The following is a 13,778-nucleotide window of genomic DNA, read 5'->3' on the forward strand; positions in this document are numbered from 1 at the left end:
GTTTACATTCTGTAAAAGAGCTTTCTTTTCTGTCTGTATCTGCAGCAAGTGAAGCTGAGCAGTCCTGATTACGTTGACTGTGATAAAGAGGAGGCTGTGACTGACTTCCTCAAGAGAATAGACTGCTACAAACTCGCATATGTTCCTTTAGATGATGACAAAGACAGGTGAAAGGCTGTCACACTGTTATGCCAGGCTCACACTACAGGAGATTTAGGCTGATTTATCCCCAATTTTCCCTTGCGAGAATCGGAGAAAAAAATCTTGTCGGGGACCTCGATCGGTTCCGATATTCAGCGCATATTATCTGGTAATGTGAAGCGTTCACAGATCGAATCCTGCACCTCCCTTAGGCTACATCTGCTTTTCCATTTCCCATCTTGCTGCGTGAGATCACGTGAGTCGCTTCCTCGGGCATGACAATCTTATTAACATTTTGTAGTGTGTGATGCGCCACGATTTTCAAATCTTTTAGTGTGAGCATGTTTAAGATTTGAGGGAAGGAAATCTGCAAAGATTCTCCTTAAGTGTGTGCTGCAGCTAGATTTCACAATCAGTTAGGATTTTAAAACTCCTGTAGTGTGAGCCAGGCATTAGACCTTACCAGGCTTTTTTTTACAGTAAAATACTGGCAACACACTAATTTACAGTATGTTACTGTACTATAGTAAAACTCAAGTTAACTAATTTCATTTGCAAAAACTGACTGCCTTAAATTGACCAACTGTCCTTTAAATGTATTAATTAATATTTGTAATGCACATATAATGTGAGCAAAGTATTACTGTGAATTTATTTCATTTGAGACCACTAAAAAACAATTCAACATTTATCTTCCCCTGGACTGAATCACAGGCTCTACTCTTCAGCACAATGGTGACCCAAAAAAACACAATTTTAAAGGGAACTACTGGCAACAGTGTTTTATAACTTACAGTTTATCACTGTAAAAATGTTGTGGGTCTTTTTATCTTACACTGTTAACCCTTTCAACCCCACAGGAAAGGCCACACTACAAAGAGTAAAAAGTAACATTGTGTTGTGGTGAGATAAATCAGTGAATATGTAGGTGATTGTTGAGCATTAATGATGAACACCTGCTGTTAACAAGCATAATGACTGAAGGAAAGAGGAACACAGGAACAGAAAATAGAAAAACACAAAAACTACAACTGACATTCTAGCCATTACACATTAACTATTAAAGTGTTATCTGGTAATTTATTGACAGTTTGTAGCAATTATTGTAGCACTTATTATTAACCAGTATGACTTTATTTCTGTCATACATCTACAGAAGTTGTTATTGAGATGTTTAATTAAAGATGTTTGGTTTGACGTTACCATTATGGAGATCAGTTTTGCAAATCCACACAGTTTGTGAATGCAGTTTGTTATATTGATGATGATGATGACAAAAGTCAAGCAGGAGTTCAACATTTTTTAATGCACTACATGGTTTCAATATTCTTCAAAATAACTGATTACAGAAACATTGCTGGATCTCATGCTATATGATTAATAAATATTTAATATCCATAAATTTAAAACTTATACACAGGATGAGATCAGCAAATCATACATGTCCAGGATGATCATGGCATGATCACAACAGCTATAAACACCTGATTAACCTCCTCTTGCATTTTTCTTGCCAGAACAAATGTGCTTTATAAATATGCTGAATGTCAGCGGTAATCGCCACCGTCTCCCTTCGAAATCATAGCCACATTCCTAGGAGGTTATTGTTGAGATCTGGCCCCTTAAGTAGACTATCATTCAATGAGACTCCATCATAAGGTGCCCTGGAGTCAAAGACAACACGGATCATGCTTGGCTTCTTATTACTGGGTACAGCAGCCAGAGAAAAAACAAATGTTAAAGAGTCAAGAGCCCAACTAAAGCAAACACTGATCGGCATCATGGTGACTACACCATGTTTATTATTTTCAATAAAACATCAACAACTAAATCTCTGATTATTCTCAACAAGTAATTTTTGTGCATGTATGAAATAAATAATGTAAACTGCTTTGTAAACTGCTTTCACACTTCAAGTCAGTTGTAGTTCTTGTGTTTCTGCTAGTTTCTGTTCTCTGTCCTTCAGTGATTCTGCTTATCAGGTGTTCATCAGTGTCCGAATTCACTCACTTCTTTTCATTCACTCTCACAAGTGGACTATATTAGTGAACTAATGTAGGGAATAGTGAATGAGCGTATAGAGTATGATTTGGTACACGGCCTCTGAGTGTCGACTTTGAGCGCTGTTAATTCACAGTATATTCCTGTTGACTATTTTCTCGAAAACTACAAATATTACCCAGAATGAACTGTTCTCTTTCATAGGTTCACTCAACGCTGCGGAAAGCGCAGTGGGGATATCCTCTGGATGTGCCGATTGCCTGAAGCCCTATAGAATCACGCCAATTCATTGGCTGATGGCGCTTGCACAAGCTGGCTCCGCCCCGACGCTCTTACGTCGTAGCATGACGAACGCGCGCACGCCATCCTCTCCTCAGATTTCTCTGCCTTCACGAAGCGGTCACATCTTTCCCTTCGTTCGGTTTTTCTGAGCCCGAATTTTTCTAATTCAACTACAGCTTTCGTCTCAACACTTCAGCGACTGGCATAAGTGGAACTCTGTTCTCCTTACAGTGAAGTGTCATGGATTATTGACGCTGTTCTCCGCCATGCGTTCGTTTCATTTCGAACGACGACCCTCACAGTAAATGTGTTAAATGTATGGGTTTTTCGCATGCGCGTGAGGCTGTATTAGGATTGTCAAAATGTAAATTTTGTGACAATCTCCTTCTCAAAACCCTCCGCTCTAGACTCGCGGTTTTTGAGAAGGCGTCATTCGTTTCCCCCCGTCGCGCTCCCGAGACCGCTGAGGCCTCTCGTGGATCCGCGGCCTGGGGCTCGGATGTTGAGCTCGAGGATATTGAGTACGAGCAGACGGGCCTCGCCCTTTCTCTCCCTCCCTCCCCCGAGCACGCACGTGGCGCGGTTGAATTCGCGCATGATTATTTATGCCCCAGCCCGGGAGCCCGCGAATCGGTTTCTTTCGGTCTGGATGACGTGATTTACACTGCAGCTTCCGACTCCGAGGATTTCGGGCCTGCTTTGACTGATGACGTTATCCCGCCTAGCGGCCAGGACGCGCGGCCTACTCCGGCCTACACTGAGCTTATTGACGTGCTTTCGCGCGCTACAGAGAAGCTCTCTATAGACTGGCCTGTTGAGCCCCGCGAGTCTCAATCGTCCAAACTCGACGGGAGGTTCCTTAGTGGCCCTAATTCTAAGCCAGAGCGAAGAAAGCTGCCCTTTTTCAGCGATCTGCATCACGAGATCTCCAGATCCTGGAAGCAGCCTTTCTCCGCACGCCTAACTAATGCGGCAGCCGCTGACTTCACCAACCTTGTGGGTTTTGTGGAGCAGGGTTATTCCGTTATTCCAGCGGTCGAGGACACGCTGGCTAACCACCTCGCCCCGTCGTCTGCACCGTCCTGGAAGTCGCGTCCCCTCCTTCCTTCTAAGGCTTGTAGGACTACTTCCTCCCTTATTGGGAAGTCTTACATGGCTGCTGGTCAAGCAGGCATGGCCCTGCATACCATGGCCATCCTTCAAGCCGACCAAGCGGACGTCCTTAAGGACATGGACGAAGGAGAGGGACTGACGCCCGAAGCTGTCAAAGAGCTTCGCAAAGCCACAGATCTGGCCCTAAGAGCCACCAAACACACTGCTCGGGCTGTAGGTCGCTCTATGGCGGGCTCGGTTGCCGCAGAGCGCCACCTCTGGTTGAATCTCACGGAGATCCGAGAAAAGGATAAGAGTTTTCTTCTGGACGCCCCTATCTCCCACTCAGGTCTTTTCGGGGAAGCGGTCAACACGGTGGTTGAGAAGTTCCGTGCCGCTAAGTCTCAGTCGGACGCGCTCAGGCAGTTTATGCCCAGGAGATCTAGAGAGCCAAGAGACTCCAACCCTCCCCCTTCTCAGACCCGAGAACGCCCTGCTCATTGGGTTGAATTCCCTACTAGAAGGAATGACCCGGCTCATCCCCCACCAACTACGGTCTGGGGAGCCCGAGGTCGTCCGTTTCCCCGCCAGCGCCCTCACAAGCGCCTTCAGCTGAAGCGGTCCAACAAATCGGCCGCTCCAGCCTCCTCGAGCCGTTCCTGACCCGCAGGTCAGAAGGAGGAGAGCCGCACCAGATCTACGAGGTTGGGACAGACCGCGCAAGCGTTTCTGCCCTCCTCCAACCGGCTCTCCTCCTCCAACCCCGTCACCTTCGCCACCCAGTGTGTTTCGAAGTGCAGGTCCTGTTTCACTCTGTTCACCCAGTCCGGAGCAGGAGGAAGGAGACGCGTCTTGCTTTCTCCCCTCGCTCCCGGCGCATGTTATACCCGCCAATCGCTTCCTCGGAGGCACAGTTCGTTTTCCTCTGAAGCAGGCGGACCCAGTTACTTCTATCCAGGTGGTGGTACCCCCCAGTACGTGTCAGGACGCCAAGCGCTCTCCTCCACGGTCAACCACGCCTCCCCATGGACAGCGCGACACCCTATCTCAGGTATGTCCCCTGCACTGCAACACTCCTCTCCCTCTATCACATTTCGTTCAAGAATGGGAGCGTTTACCAGGGGTATCGCCTTGGATCCTTCGCACAGTTCGGCTCGGCTACACGCTTCAGTTTTGTCGCAACCCCCCCTGCTTCAACGGGGTCTTTCCTACTGTAGTCGACAGCGCCGCTCAGGCTTCTGTACTACAGCAGGAGATTTCATCCCTTCTGCTGAAGGGGGCGATAGAAGAGATTCCTTCGGGGGAAGTCGAACAGGGCTTCTACAGCCGTTACTTCCTGGTCCCGAAGAAGGGAGGCGGCCTGCGGCCGATACTAGATCTTCGCCGGTTGAACTTCTCTCTTTACAAAGGGAAATTCAAAATGTTGACGCTTAAGGCCATCATATCTCATATCCGGCTGGGGCACTGGTTCGTGACAGTAGACCTCAAGGATGCTTATTTCCACATCCAGGTCGTACGGCGACACAGGAAGTTTCTCAGGTTCGCCTTTGGAGAGAAAGCGTACCAGTACAGGGTCCTCCCCTTTGGCCTCGCTCTAGCGCCAAGGACGTTCACAAAGTGTATGGATGCTGCTCTGGCCCCGTTGCGGCTCCAGGGCATCCATATACTCAACTACCTGGACGATTGGCTCCTTTTAGCCCACTCCAGAGAGTTGGTGACTCACCACAGGGACATTGTCCTCCGTCATATTCAGTCTCTCGGTTTGAGGTTGAATACGGAGAAGAGCGTTCTTACTCCAGCTCAGAGCACGGTTTTCTTGGGGGTACACATGGACTCCGTTCTTATGCAGGCCCGTTTGGCTCCTGCACGGATTTCCAGTCTGGAGACATGTCTGTCCCGCTTTGCGCTAGGCCAGCATGTTTCCGTGAGCACCTGCCGCAGACTTCTGGGCCTTATGGCCGTGGCCTCCCCTGTGCTACCTCTAGGGCTACTCCACATGAGACCTTTTCTGTGGTGGATGAAGCTCTCAGGGGCTCGGCCCACAGGGCCAGCCCTTCGCCTATTGAAGGTGTCGCGCAGTTGCTTTGGCGGCCTGTCAATCTGGCGGGACCCCCTCTTCCTTCAGAAAGGAGTCGGTATGGGTGCGGTATTCCGTCGTCAAATGGTTACGACGGATGCCTCTCTGACCGGCTGGGGAGCGGTTTTCGAGGGCAGGCCAGCGTGTGGGGTTTGGACTGGCGAGACCCTCTCGTGGCACATAAACAGCTTGGAGCTGAGGGCTGTCTTCCTGGCTCTTTGCCAATTTCTCCCTTTCCTTGAAGGGCACCATGTCATTGTCAGAACGGACAATATGGCAGTAGTGTCCCATGTAAACAGACAGGGGGGTTCACGTTTGCGCACCCTAGACAGGCATGCGCGTCACCTTCTTCTGTGGTCCCAGGACAAGTTCCTCTCTCTGAGAGCAGTTCATGTCCCAGGGATTCTGAACCTCGCAGCAGATTTCCTGTCGAGGCAGAAGCTCAGGTCTGGGGAATGGATGTTGAACCGCCAGACGGTGGCCCTGATCTGGGAGAGGTTTGGAAAAGCGGAAGTGCACCTCTTTGCATCTCAGGAGTCGTCCCAATGCCCGCTTTGGTTCTCCCGAGCCCTCCAGCTCAGTTGGGGATAGATGCATTCGCCCACCCTTGGCCGATGCAGAAACTCTATGCCTTCCCGCCCATCAAGCTGATCCAGGCGGTTCTGTCCAGAGTGAGAGAGAGCGGAGTCCGCCTCCTTCTGGTAGCCCCATTCAGGCCGTCCCAGCCATGGTTTTCGGAGCTGATCCCTCTGTTGGTATCCTCCCCCTGGGAGATCCCGGTCAGGGAGGACCTGCTTTCCCAGCTTCAGGGCAGGATATGGCATCCTCGCCCCGACATTTGGAAGCTGTACGTTTGGCCTATCAGAGGCCGTTAACTTTAAGCTTTGATCTCCCAACCGACGTTCAGGAGACCATTGCGAGTGCTAGAGCCCCTTCTACGAGGAGGCTGTATTCCTCCAAGTGGAGGGTATTCGAGGCATGGTGCTTAGCACATGATAGGGACCCAGTTGGCTGCCCAGTAGGCTCAGTGCTGGAATTCCTGCAGGAAAAGTTTGCTTCCGAAGCGGCTGCTACCACTCTCAGAGTATATGTCGCAGCTATTGCCGCTCATAGAGAATCAGATGAGATTCCCTTGGGGAAACTGAGGTTAGTTTCGGCCTTCATGCGTGGGGTTAGGCGCCTGAAACCGGCTCGCCCCCCTGGTGTTCCCTCGTGGGACCTGTCAGTCGTCCTGGAGGGTTTGACAGAGGCTCCCTTCGAGCCCTTGGAGTCAGCCCCTGAGCGGATTCTGACTCTTAAGGTTGCTCTTTTGTTGGCTTTATCTTCACTAAAGCGGATGGGGGATTTGCAGGCTCTCTCTATTAGTGAGTCATGCTTGGACTTCGCTCCTGGCCTGGTTAGGGTTACCTTGAGGCCAAGGTCGGGGTATGTACCCAAGGTTCTTTCCACGGCGTTCCGCTCTCAGGTTGTTAACCTTAACGCTTTCCACCCTCCTCCTTTTGCCTCTGAGGAAGAAAGGAAACTTAACCTGCTCTGCCCGGTCCATTCTTTGAAGTTGAATGTAGATCGCTCAGGCGGTTGGAGGAAATCTAACCAGCTCTTGGTGTGTTTTGGTGCTGGCCGCCGCGGGCTTGCGGCATCAAAGCAGAGGATTTCCCACTGGGTAACGGATGCTATTTCGCTGGCTTACGAGGTGCGTGGTTTGCCTTCACCTCTTAGCATCAGAGCACATTCCACCAGAAGTGTGGCTTCCTCTCAAGCTCTTTTTAGAGGGGCCCTCTTGGAAGACATTTGTGTGGCGGCAGGTTGGCCCTCTCCGCACACCTTTGTGAGGTTCTATAATTTAGATCTTGACATGACTCCAGGTTCCCAGGTTCTATCTGCTTGAACCGGTCATGGTTATTATTATTTGGTCTGTTACCAGTTATGGCAGCGCTTAAGCTTGGCGAGTTTGGTATTTCGTTCCCACTGCGCTTTCCGCAGCGTTGAGTGAACCTATGAAAGAGAACGTCTCTGGTTACTTGCGTAACCTATGTTCTCTGAATAGGGAACGAGACGCTGCGTTCGCTGCCAAGCTCCTCGCACTGCCGACAGTTCTTCTTTTCGGCAGAGAAATCTGAGGAGAGGATGACGCGCGCGCGTTCGTCATGCTACAACGTAAGAGCGTCGGGGCGGATCCAGCTTGCGCGAGCGCCATCAGCCAATGAATTGCCGTGATTCTATAGGGCTTCAGGCAATCGGCACATCCAGAGGATATCCCCACTGCGCTTTCCGCAGCGTCTCGTTCCCTATTCAGAGAACATAGGTTACGCAAGTAACCAGAGACGTTTTCTATGCTAGATTACTGTTTTAAAGGAAAATGGTATGATACTGTCAGAATTTGGCCTTTTTTACAGCAAGGGTTGTAACAGTTCTAATTTGAATTCACTCTTACTTGTGCTTTGCCGCTACACTAGGGGGCAGTGTCCTCAGTTCTGAGGGGGGAGGATGCGGATATAAGCAGAGAAGAAGTGAAGTTAGAGGGGGGGGGGACAAAAACATGGATGTGAGCTGTAGCTCGAGGTATTCATCTGTGATTGGGTTTTTGAGGAGAAATTGTTATTTTCTTTGCTACTCATTTAAGCCTAATGTTCTAATAAAGCACATGCTAAATACGTCTTGAGACAAGTTTCTCTATTGAACTGTTTTTTTCGACCGCTTAGTGCGGGTGGGAATTATCAATTGATTATTGACTGAGTCTGTCGTCTTTTAATTGCTTGAACCTGTGGAACTTCCTGTGGATGTTTATTGACTGAAATCATCGTGCCATCATTTACTTTGAGAATGTTGGACCTGTGACAAACTGCGTTGGAAACTCAGGTTTTTCTATCATACAAATGATTGAACTGATATGTAAATATGGTATGTGTTTGCGTGGAGGGTGAACACGTTTGATGTTACTTGTTTGGCACTTAAATATAATCACTGCAAAACTCATCGGATGGTACCCTACCTCTTTACAATGATTTCATTCTATCTTTGAAATTCAAGATGGTATGTTACAGTGTTAATAGTGCAGCATGAATTTGACAAACATCTGTTGTTTGACATGATTGGAGTGGAAGTCATCATCATTACTGCCCTGTCTCTGTGTGTCCACAGGAACCTGTCATACATTAAGATCTTTAACGTGGGCAGCAGGTACTTGGTGAATCAGGTTCAGGATCATATTCAGAGCAGGATCGTCTACTACCTGATGAACATCCATGTCACACCTCGCACTATCTACCTCTGTCGTCATGGAGAGAGTGAACTCAACATTTTGGGGCGTATAGGAGGTGATTCCGGTCTCTCTCCACAAGGAAAGAAGGTTAGCGTAAATCTTATCTAAAATCTAAAATAATGGAAAGAGAGTTAAGCAGGACTTTCAGGCTTTGAATCCTGGATTGATGATGTTTTAAGTAACTATTATTACTGTTTATTATAACCAATCCACAATTCTGTGATAAGGGGACATTTACTAGATCATTAGTGTTGTGTCTGCAGAGTTATTGTGTAGCCATTAGATGGCAGTGGAAGGAAGGAAAAGAAGAAGAGTACTAAAGACAAGGGAGTAAATATACACGTGTCTGTGCTTGTTTCTTTATTTGATTACAAGATGTACAAACATCACAGTTACTACATTTAGAAGTTATATCATTAGTAGGGTAGGGAGAACTCAGGTTGATTGTTCTTGTAAACAGACTCCACATTTAGTTAATTTAATTTACACTACAATTCTACCCTGTTGGAGAGAAAAGACATTGAATGAATGAATGAATGAATGAATGAATGAATGAATGAATGAATGAATGAATGAATGAGGCATTTATATAGCACTTTCATATGTACTACTGTACACCCAAATCGCTTTACAATCATACCAGGGGATCTCTCCTCAACCACCACCAGTCAATTGCACATTGATCTTCCAGTTGAGGGTCTTTCATGTTGCGAATTCTCCTCGTGTTTTTTCATAATAATGCATTTAAAATTGTAAAAGCCAAAAATGTCTATATTAAAGTTCACAATGTTTTTGCAGATTAAAGTAATTTTTTTCATTATGTTAGATTCTGATTATTAATCACTCAAACCCCTTTATCTAAACCTCTCTACTTCAGTCTCATATATCTGCAATGTTTGCAGTTTTTAAACACTTTTTATTTGTGTTTGTAGTTCTTAACCAAATTCCTCCTCCAAAGCGCAGTGGGTTGTTGGCCTGCTAGTGTGCATTGATCTGCATTCAGGATTATCCCAGGAAATCTTAGACAATCAGGGTATCTTTGAAATACTTATTTCAACACTATGATTTGGGACACACTTTTTGTATTTGTGTCAGTTTGCTGCTGCTCTAGGGACATACATCAGGGGTCAGTACATCCTGGACCTGAAGATCTGGACCAGTCACATGAGGAGAACAATCCAGACTGCGGAGGCGATTGGAGTACCATATGAGCAATGGAAAGCACTGAATGAGATTGATGCTGTGAGTCTAGTGCTGTTTGCACATATGAGATTGACCGAAGTGTCCACTGGGCAAAAGCCACAGTTGCCATTTGTTTTGGTTCTTTTGCAAAGTCTGTTTGATTTTGAATTATATATATTTGTCATGAAGTGCATGTGTTCTTGTGCAGGGTGTGTGTGAGGAGATGATGTACGAAGAGATTCAAGATCACTTTCCTGAGGAGTTTGCACTCAGAGACCAAGACAAATACCGGTACCGCTATCCAAAGGGGGAGGTGAGTATATTGTGGCAAGCTACATGAAGAATAAGGCAGTGACTTGCCTTGAAAGAGACTTTGTTAAAACTCACCTGGGCTACCATGTATGAAAGGACACTTTTGGACCTTGATTTTGATTGTCCAAAAAGCATTCCAAGGGTGCTGATACTGAACAGCAATGAGAGATTTAAATTTTTTATTTTTTTGTTTTGTTTGCGTGTTGCACTGGCTGTCAGTCAGTGCATTACTGATGAAGGTTTTGCAGTGAGCCTTTCTGAAGATTATATTAGCTGCGGTTCCATTACCCTTCAAATTGCGCAAATTTAAATTGCGGATTGAATATACACCCAATAGAAACATGCCAATTCGCAAAAACTCCCATATATGGGAAAAACGTTTTTACTTTTGAGGTGGTTTTTCAGGCAATTCGGAAAAATAATATTTAGAGGTCACCTGATGTAGATGGCGCGGTATGTTTGGACAGAAGATGAAACAGAGAACCTTTATGGAACTCATAAAAGACAAAAGAATTACGGGAATACTGGATTCTAAACAAAAAAGAAATGCCACAATCAATTCAATTTACATTAAATGCAAAGGTTAATATATTTTTATCCTTCTTTTAGTACTACAGTACTTGTGTGTGTTTGTGTGTTCAGTCCTATGAGGATCTGGTTCAGCGTTTAGAGCCTGTAATCATGGAGCTTGAGCGCCAGGAGAATGTTTTGGTCATATGTCATCAGGCTGTCATGCGCTGTCTGCTGGCATACTTCCTGGACAAAAGTGCAGGTAGAGTGAAACCTTGGAACATACTTCTGGAATATTAGTTTACTCCAATATTCCCGAAAGCATTGTAAGCTTAAGTAGATCGTTGAACCACAGCAACTAATGGATGGTCTCTAAAATCAACTTGGCTCACAATGCTTTGGGAAATGCAGCCCTAAATTTCTGCATTGATTACTCATAAAAAGTGTTGTGATCTTCATTCTTGTCTAAGAAAATGGCCCTAACAGCATTGCTAAAGACATTGCATTGCTGGGTATTACAGGGTGTTTCGTCATTCCATGGTTAGACAAGTTGTCTACAACACATTTCTGGACTGTTGCTACTCTCCCTAAGACTGGGCATTTGAGTCCAATAGGCAATCCTAAAAGAGATGATGAAGAACTTAAGCCTAACAGCAAAAGACCCCCAACCCTACAAACTACAAAAATGTATTTATTTTTAAAGCAGTGGCTAAGCTACGGGTGGGCCCACTTAGAGTTGTGGCCAACCCAATCAGAAGTTGGCAATTTTCCAAACATATGTATACAATTATTGTATTAACAACAATAATAAGAATGAGAATAAACTTCTTATCACTCTTAAGTTTATATATGTGGTGAGCAGGACGAGGCCGAGGGCCGTGAAAGAGCGGCGCGAGGCCGGTGGCGTGATTACTGATGAGCGACTCCTGCGTGACACACCGCCCTTGTATCTCTCACGGAGGAGCGGAAGCAGAAAAGGAGGAGCCACGACATTGGAGATGGAGAGAGGAACAGGCCTGAACTTGTGTTTTGTTTCTGTTTTAGTTGGCCAGAAGTCATCTGTGAGGGGCTGCTTTTTTTTACTTTCATTTTTGCATTTGTTATATTTTGTTATTAAATTGTGTGAATGTTCGCCGTTTCCCGCCTCCTTCTTCCCATAACATCTGAACTTCGTTACAATATAGTTAAAAGTTTGTTAACAGAAAGATTAAATACAAGTTTCGTAGTTTTCCCTCTCCCTATAAGCGCATACCATACATTTGTCAAAATTAAAAGGTGAATATTATTCGTCAGTTGCTGTCAGTCCCGCCTATTACGTGACAATAGTAAGATTCGTGCATTTTTAGATTTTAATTTGAAAATGGCGACGCAAATAACAATCAGTAGATTTTTTAAGAAGCCTGAATTGGATGTTTCAAGTGTACTACTTGAAGAAACCAGGTCTACCAATGAATCTGGGCCGTCTACAAACGAAGCTAGAGCCCCTGCAGCTGAATCTGCATCTCCTGCTAATGAGATTGGCACATCGGCAATAATTAAAGACGGGGTATCTAATGAACCAACAGAGTCAACTTCCAATGTCTCTGGAACCCCACCACAGGACCTGTCTGACCTGGACCAGCCCCCCGTGCAACCTAAATTGCACCGGTTTCCATTCACAGTAATATCGGGAAAACCACAATGTTTTTCTTGTCGATGGTATGAGAGATTCGGCTGGTTGGAATACAGTACATCCGGTGATGCGGTTTTCTGTAAGCCCTGCAGGCACTTTCCTGAGCAAAGCGAAGCAACATTTATGGAAGATGGATTTAAAGATTCTAAACACCTGAGCCAAGCCTGTTTGCAGTATCAGGACAGCAAAGGACATATGCATTCACAAGCTAAACTGGCCGCGCTTACAGACAAAGTCAACAGCCCGATGGCAGTGTACAATGGGTACAGTGCTCGATCAGCTAAACAGAGACAAAGTAAACGCATCTTTTGTGGAGAGAAATCGGGAACACATTAAAGTTGTGCTTGATATTGTATTTTTTTGTGCCAAGCAAGATATCCCGTTGCGTGGTCATAGATAAAGTGAGGAAGCATTAAACAGGGGACATTTTGTGGAATTGTTCTTGCTTTCAAACTATGATCAGGAAATTCAAAAGCGCCCTGACCAGCTGCCTAAAAATGCGACGATGACGAGCTCAGATATTCAGAATGATTTACCTGAGTCTGCCGCTTCCTTGCTGCTGCGCAAGATAAGAACAGAGTTGCATGTGAAACCGAACACACATTATGCCATTATGCCAGAAGAGTGTAAAGATCTCTCGAAAAGAGAGTTTGTTGCAGTTTGCATTCGATACTTGCATGGAGGAATTGTGAAAGAAAGGGCTATTAGATTTTTGGATACATGTGACATGACAGCGGATGCGATTTCAGAGAAAATACTTAAAGTGTTAGCACCACTTAACCTGGACCCTGCATACATTGTGCGTGGGATTTTGTTTTGACGGCACCTCTGTGATGTCAGGTGCAAAAGGCGGAGTGCAGGTCATCCTTAAACGTACTTTTCCTAATGGTGTTTATGTACATTCACATCGCTTTGTTCTTGTTCTCAGCAGTGTTGCAAAAGCATCTAGACACGTGTATGTTCTTTGAAACACTGAATTCTGTTCATGGCTTCATGACTTGAAGCAGACGTCATGCACGATTTATGGAAATTCAAAAGGAGTTGAATCCAGAGCGGCAGTGCTTGGAGTTAGAGCGGTCCGTGGACACTAGATGGAGCTCTAAGTCGGGCTCAGTGACCAAGATCTTGACACTACTCGATGCGATCCTAGAAACATTTGCAGAGTATTCAGAAACTAGCCATGGTCTAACTAAACTAGAAGCTGACTCTCCTTTGCAACAGATGCAAACAAAGATTTTCTTGTTTCT

The 13,778-nt window shown here is 45.8% G+C and overlaps 1 protein-coding gene across 2 annotated transcripts in view; it reads left to right on the forward strand.

Annotated features, from left to right (window-relative positions):
- The window catches only part of LOC143733417 (6-phosphofructo-2-kinase/fructose-2,6-bisphosphatase-like), a 60,645-nt gene that overhangs the window by 30,591 nt on the left and 16,276 nt on the right, over positions 1-13,778 (forward strand). For both annotated transcript variants that reach the window (XM_077225128.1, XM_077225129.1), the window contains exons 7-11: positions 46-167; positions 8,735-8,942; positions 9,951-10,097; positions 10,246-10,350; positions 10,992-11,121. In XM_077225128.1, the coding sequence (XP_077081243.1) occupies positions 46-167; positions 8,735-8,942; positions 9,951-10,097; positions 10,246-10,350; positions 10,992-11,121 (712 nt within the window). The remainder of the gene's footprint in view (positions 1-45; positions 168-8,734; positions 8,943-9,950; positions 10,098-10,245; positions 10,351-10,991; positions 11,122-13,778) is intronic.

Source organism: Siphateles boraxobius, unplaced genomic scaffold (genome assembly GCF_051911475.1).
Source record: "Siphateles boraxobius isolate OS27281-9 unplaced genomic scaffold, OSU_SipBor_1 99, whole genome shotgun sequence".
In the NCBI taxonomy this organism is placed as follows: Eukaryota; Metazoa; Chordata; class Actinopteri; order Cypriniformes; family Leuciscidae; genus Siphateles; species Siphateles boraxobius.